This window comes from Chelon labrosus, assembly GCF_963514085.1.
Source record: "Chelon labrosus genome assembly, chromosome: 12".
NCBI classification, from domain to species: Eukaryota; Metazoa; Chordata; class Actinopteri; order Mugiliformes; family Mugilidae; genus Chelon; species Chelon labrosus.
The window spans coordinates 24,048,640-24,056,007 of NC_140345.1; the positions used below are offsets into that span (position 1 = coordinate 24,048,640).

The following is a 7,368-nucleotide window of genomic DNA, read 5'->3' on the forward strand; positions in this document are numbered from 1 at the left end:
ATTGAAGACTGAAGTTATGAGTAAGTCCCAGTGATTCTTTAAACTGGCTTATTAAATCCTCGACTGTCGACGGTCTTGTATTTAGGATGACTTTTCTTATGTCCGCCTCTGTTAGAATAACCCCCAAGGTCATCTTCTGGTTTGCAGTCATCTTGGGAATAGAAACAATAATTAGGTCATTAGAAATATACATATCCAAAAGGACAGTTAATTTCTGAGCCATTGCTTTGTCCATCACAAAGATCACCATTTTATGAACCAAACTTTGAGTACTATTCTGAAAAACAAAATCTTGGGAATTCTCAAAAATCACAAGACAAAAATGTCCCCTGAAATTAAAGTGGTAAATCATTAAAAGCTGGGTGTTGTCCGTGTGTGTTGTCTGTGTCTATGTGTGTTGTCGATGTCTGTGTGTGTTGTCTGTGTCTGTTGTTGTCTGTGTCTGTTGTTGTTGTCTGTGTGTGTTGTCTGTGTGTGTGTGTTGTCTGTGGTCTGTGTCTGTTGTTGTTGTCTGTTGTTGTTGTCTGTGTGTGTTGTCTGTGTGTGTGTTGTCTGTGTGTGTTGTCTGTGTGTTGTCTGTGTGTGTGTGTAAAATGACGGTAATAATAATGACAAAGTCGCGCAAACCTGCAGTGTGTGAGCCGTCCTCAGACTGTTAACACTAAGCTAACTTTGACATTTAGCAGACACAATTTTGAGTGGACATTAGCTAGTGTTAGCCTATTTACACCATGCACAGGTTCGAACAGTAACCTTACACAAGGAAAGGAAAAGAAAAAAAAAAAAAAAAAAAGCCGCGTCAACAAGTCGCCCCGACAGCGATTGAACGGCTTTTCTACCAAGTAAAATGACGGCAATATTAATGATACAGTCGCGCAAACCTGCCGTGTGTGAACCTCCTCAGACTGTTAGCCGACACAATTTTGAGTGGACATTAGCAAGTGTTAGCCTATTTACACCATGCACAGGTTCGAACAGTAACGTTAACCTTACACAGAAAAAAAAGCTGCGTCAACAAGTCGTCTCCAAGCTTTTGTGTACCTATTCAAAGTTCCCACAAAGATAACAATAGTTATTTTACATACTAACCGTTCCTCTCGGAGTAGGTTGTTTCCAACGTTAAGTCTGCAGCCGCTCGTCCCGCCAAGTGTAGAACACCGTGTGGACGCACAGTTACGCTGGCCTTGTCACGTGACCCGGCAGGTTTTTGAATTAGGCCCCTCCCTTTTCATATGAAAGTTAACATACCAAGTTATCTCTACTAAACATGATTAGTGCAATGAATCTTTCAGCTAAATAGTCCAAAGAACTAATGTTGTTTAGTAATGATAGCAGGTTTTTACAAAACATAAAAGAATAAGTAATGATCACTCAGATGTTTAATTAGAAACAAAATCTGGGTTTACAGTGTAGTCGAGATAAATTACAAAAAGAAAAAGCTATTGTTTAAATGATTAGCTTAAGGCACTAGCAACGTAAAGCTAGAATATTACAGATATGTTTGACACTAGTTTAAAGTAGCAGTAGTAGTAGTAGTAGTAGTAGCCTAACTGATTAAACGTTGTAATGTATTTCAGGGTAAGCTAAAAGTAATAGTAATGAAATGCTAGCTTACTGTCTGTTTAACTCTAGCTAAAAGTAACTGATTAACTGATTGGCTTTTAAGCTCTTTAACGCTTGTTAAAAGCACTGCATTAAACAGCTAGCTAACTATTTAATGCTCCGAGCTAACAGTTTAACTATTGTTAAAAGTACAGCATTAAACCAGGGCTCTCAAGTCTCACGCATTGAGCGTGGGACACACGCACTTCAATAAGTTCACACGTTCACACGCCACACATAACATTTCGCACGCTGAGAGGTGATAAAACTTGACACACATTAGTAACGTAGGCAGTATATAAAAGAGATTAGTAATCTATGAGTTGTCCGTCTCTCTGTGTTAGGCCTGCTATAGACTGGTTACCTGTCCAGGGTGTAGCTACCCCGCCTGGAAGGGTTTGAGCTAACCCTTTAAGCTAACACTCTGAGCTAGCTGTTTATTGTTAAAAGTATTGCATTAAACATCTAGCTAACTATTCAATGCTAAGGGCTAACAGTGTAATTCTTGTTAAAAGTACACAGCTAGCTAACTATGTAACACTTTGAGCTTGCTGTTTAATTCTTGTTAAAAGTACTGTATGAAATGGTTAGCTGGCTATTTAACACTCTGAGATAACTGTTTAACACTACATAAAAGTAATAGATGTTTGGTTACAAGTGACAGCAATGTAAAACTAAGAGCTATTTAGCTCTAATGGATTAAAGGCTAACTGAAAGTAATCACCTGTAATAGGTGATTGTCTAAAACAGTCAACCATTGAAATAATCTTAAAGTTTACCCATATACTGAATGTTCAGCTGTATGAAAATAATATTTCATAATATTGACAAAATATTCATGTGAATTGTGTGTTGCGTGTTTAAAGAATGCCACACCAGCTTTTTCCTGCTGCTGCCAGTGTCAAAAACAAAGCTGGACATGCCCTGAGCAAAACTTAATACACAGACATGAAAATCAAACACAGGATTTGGGCTACCTATGTATCAAGGTTTTCATCAAATAGCAAACATCTTATCAACCCAAGAAGTATCACCTTATGTTGCCTGAAGGTTGGCTTCTCCTTGACTTTAATTTGGTCATTTCTCTGAACCCATTCTCAGTCACTCTACTTCAAATCCGAAACTATGTTTTTTACACGCTTAGTTGGTACAAACAAAATAACAGTACTTGTGATCACAGATTTAGACTTGGCAGCCTTACCCCTACACGTTTCAGAATGTTTTGCAGTGTAAAAAAAAGAGCTAACTGTGCATTAACGTCTGTGGCGTTATATGGTCATTGTTCCAGCTGCTAAAACACTTCTAAAGAGACCTCTCTTGTTACTGCAGCAATTTTTCCCAAAGCAAGTCCATGTGTTGTCATTACAACATGAAAACACAAGTGACCTCAGCGCGTCACAGGAAAGTGGAGGAGGAAAGTGTGGACTGTCATTAACTGTACACTTGATGGCTCCTGAAGGTGCCGTAATTGAAATGTGAGATTTCTCCTGTTAGTGTAGGAGGGAAATCATGCTACTGTGACCGGCTTCCATCTGGCAGTCAGACCAATGAATAACGTTGGTAAATACCGACTTTATAGTGCAAGGCAAAGTGAAGACAAGTGTGTATATGAAGAATTGATTGTGAAATACATTGAGTTCCAGAAGAATTGTAGGGAATATTGTTTCCTTATAGCAAGACCTTCAGAGGTCTTGTTCAGTCCAGGTCCTGGCGGGTTATATCTGATGATGTTTGGCATTTTGGGAAATCACCACCAGAATAGAAAAAAATATACAGTATGTCACCTGTATGATAAATATTAAGCCAGGAGATGTTAGCTTAGAATAGCATGGCGGTTTAGGGAAATAGATTCCACCAATTGATTATTTATTATTGATTATTATATGTCTTGTATAGTTTGTGAATTATGCATAGCAGGTTTTAGGTTTGCAGATGTTGTTAACATCTGTTTTCCAAAATGTCAAGTTAATTCTGCGTAAGAAATTTTATGAAACATTTCAGATACTTTAAGCACTCATTGTTGACAACACCTCCCATGCCATCACGTCACATCCAGTGTCCCCCAATACGATAACATCAAATTGCAAATACCAACAAAAGGCTATTTCTCACAGAGCACCTTATCCCAGCAGTTGAAATAACTCCCCTGTGCTTCTCCTTCCCTCTCCTTCTTTTTCCAAACCACTGAGGATGTGAGCTCAGAGTGAATGGGAGGACAGACAGGAAACCTGAGCGCAGTTTATCACCCGTACACAGGAAAGACCGCTCCAATCTGCTCAAATCTGCACACCAGGCAAATATGCTATGGATTTATGTCACTTAAAGGCCCTGAGTGGACCTGCTCTAAATCAAACACAAGTATGAGCAACAGAGTGCTCCATGAATATGTCAAATTCTTTCATCTATGGGCCTTAGGTCATTGCATTTGGTTTAAGTAAGAGAAATACAAATGTGGTAGGAGCTCTGAGGTTGTGTTACGATTTTTTTTTAAAGTTTGAAGAAGACTTGAAAACCCAGTTTTAAGGAGCTTTAGCAGGTTGACTTTTAAACTGTGCTTTCAGGTGTCTACATGTACTAAAGCCTGTTGGTTTATTGAGAACACATTCCAGTGTTAAGCTACAGTTCCTCCTGATATAAGCCCGTATAATCTCCGAGGTAGAATTTATCATTCTACACTTTTCTGGAGCTGGGCAGCACCACAAATAAAAACGTGAAAAACATCTGAGTGGAAACAAGAAACCCTTCGTCTTCCTGGTCAAGTCCTGTCACTGAAATGAGCAGAGACAACTGGCAAGAGACTGCTCAGGGCTACATAACTGCCGCAGCAGGCGGCTTGGCTCTCCCCCTCTGCTCCTGAAAGTTATCCTCCCACTTCTTTTAATCCATCTCTCACTTTAACTTGGCCCTAATCTTCTCATTCCTCCCTGTCTTTATCTTCCCCTTTGACTCCCTCTCAGGTTCCCCTCCGCCGCCATCCCTCCTTCTCTTTGACCCGGAGGGTTCAGCAGAGCGCATCGAGTGGGAAGTCGACTAATAAGGTAAAAAAAAGTAATTTCAGTGAGGGTGAAGTGGACGACCCTTCCTCTTTTCTTCTCTTCACTCGAGCCCAGTAAACTCAGCAGGCAGTAGAGATGACTCTCTGGAGGCACCAACTGCTTAAACTGAATGTATCTTCCAAAATACATTGTACACAAGTCTCAAAAGAGACTTCTTTAGTATCTGTTCCCTTTTCTCAAAAGCCCTTTTAACCTTGTCCTGTGACTGACAGCTTTAAAGTAGCCGTCTTGGCTAACCGTAATGATTTGGGAAATGCACAAGCTCGCAGTGGTCTCTGCCCTGACACGATGAAGATTCCCCGGAAAGGAAGGAAGACGTAACCTTGCTGTGACAACCCCCACCCCTCCTCCGCTCCTGAGCGGATGGCTACCAACATCAGTTGATGCAAAAGATTAAAAACAACCGGCATTGCTGTTTGAATAACTAAAAATGTCAAGCTGCTGCAAAAACCGGGAGAGTGGTAAGTAGCTTCCTGCAACCTGAGGTGCTCTGGAGAATCCAAGGAGTGTGTGTGTGTGTGTGTGTGTTGATTTGTACTTGGTGAGGAGCATGGGGGCATGTGGGTGGACGTTTGTATGCGTTCTTGTGCATGTGTGTGGCTATTTGTGACACATAATGCAGCAGGACCCCACAGTCCTTCTGGTATGTGGGATTTCCAGATTCAAAATAGTCCCAGTCGTGGGAGGAGTGCGGGAACAAACGGCAGAGAGAGGCGGAGAAGGGTCTAACGGGGATGACGCGAGACATTTTTTATTAACGGCGGCTTCTTATCTCCCCCTCGGCGCTGTGTTCAGTCTGAGCACCTGTCAGAGGGCACGGGGAAGTTTCTGTGGTTAACTGAAACGGGAGCTGTCACTGCATGACAGATGGAAAGCGGCTCGTCTGGTAAATTCACGTTGTTAACACGTGGAAGGGAAGCACTGCTGTTACACAAAAAAAAAATAACTTACACTAACTAATCATAAACCACAGCCACCGTGTAGGAAGTGAGGTGTATACTCAGATTGTGCAGGCTGGTGCACAAGACTTCCCATCTGATGTAACGGTGCAGCCATGAAAACATAAAAATAGTATTTCACACAGTGTAATGCACGATGACGCTTGAATTAATAACTGGGACCTATCAATGTACTTTAGCGATGTGTTTAATTCTGCAGTTTAGCTTCTATTTGATCAAGTTTGCAGACTCCGAAATCAAAATACCACATCTTGTCCTCTCGTGCCTATCCACCTATTAGATATTTCACTTTTCATACTGCAAGTCAATCATCAAACCCCTCTGTTGAGTGCATTCCTATTTCAAGGTTCATGTCCCTGTTTGTAGCTGTGTTTTAAAACGTTCTTAAGCTCCGTCCAGAATAAACTTCATGTACAGAAGTGGCAGAGGGATGCTTGGATGTTGCTCAGTGTAAGAAACTTTATGTTCACAGGGTAGCTTCAGCAAGATACAGAAGACACAGAGGAATGCATGGCAGAGAAGAGTAAGGATGAGACACTATTTTTCCCACTTTTGGAACACATAGTTTCCTATTTTGTTAGAAACCTTGCTTAAAAGTAGCTTTCTATGCAACTGCACACACAGCTGATGACTTCTAGGTGGTGATAATATAAAAGCTGGCATCACACGAATGGTATTTTGCATTTACATCCCACTTTTAGTGCAAGAACAAACTTTGCAACGGCCTGTGTATACAAACACTTGCATGCAGTAGTAACCAGAAGCGGGCAGCATAGCTGAGCGGTGCATCAGCCCCGCCGTATGAGTCACCTGTTGAGCCTGGCTCTTCGCGGCTCTCTGGGGAGCCATGCGTAAAGCGCTTCCCCAGCCCCATTCCAACTACAGGAGTGAAAGTTTGGAGGAAATACGCCGAGGCTGGCGTAAGTTAGGAGAAGGCAGAAGAGCTCAGCGAAAAGGCAGGGAGTTTGTCAAAGTTTAGGACGCGCGTTAACTCACCGGCAGCTTCGGTCTCCAGCAGCGCGGAAAACAAAAAGACGTATAACGTTCCCCATAAAGGTATAGAACACCGGTATCTTCCCATGTTTCTGCTTGTCCGGCCCGAAGGTTCTCATTCACACCAAAGAGGACGTCAAAAGATAATCTAGCGGATGGAAATTAGTTTGGCGTGCGCTCCACTCCGCTCAGCAGCTGGAGAGTCACTGCTGAACCATCCATTCACACACCGACTAAACACAAGCGCACTCTGCTCTGACAGGAAACCGGAGGAGGAGGAGGGAGGGAGGGAGGGAGGGAGGCGCTCTCTCTCTCTCTCTCTCTCTCTCTCTCTCTCTCTCTGTCTGTGTCTCTGTCCTGTCTCTCTCTCTCTCTCCACCCAAATACTGGAAATGGGAACAGTAAACAGCTTTTTACACATTTATGCAAACAGACACGTGAAAAGTTGCCAGCCAGCTTTCTGGAGCATCACAGTGCCTCCAGTGATTTCTATGGTAGACTTACAGCTTTAAATCCACAGGAGAAACACACTGAGCACCACTATTTTGTTGCAAAGTTTACAAAAGTGTTTGAACAGCTCACTGCCAATCCTAATGTAATGAAGCTAAATGGCGTTAATTAATATAAAACATATGTGAATTTATAAAACTTGAGTGGACAAAACTGAAGACTCGGTTGTAATGTGTGACATACTTGATACTTGACTGATACCATCGACTGTCAGTGTTCCTTTTGGAAGCATTTGTGTACATTGGACT

General features: G+C 41.9%; 1 protein-coding gene across 2 annotated transcripts in view; it reads right to left on the bottom strand.

Moving 5' to 3' along the window:
* LOC311497314 (TGF-beta receptor type-2-like) overlaps nucleotides 1-6,831 on the bottom strand; it is a 42,044-nt gene extending 35,213 nt beyond the window's left edge. For both annotated transcript variants that reach the window (XM_084557579.1, XM_084557578.1), the window contains exon 1: nucleotides 6,614-6,831. In XM_084557579.1, the coding sequence (XP_084413705.1) occupies nucleotides 6,614-6,698 (85 nt within the window). In that variant the 5' untranslated portion in view covers nucleotides 6,699-6,831. The remainder of the gene's footprint in view (nucleotides 1-6,613) is intronic.
* Nucleotides 6,832-7,368: the final 537 nt, after the last annotated feature.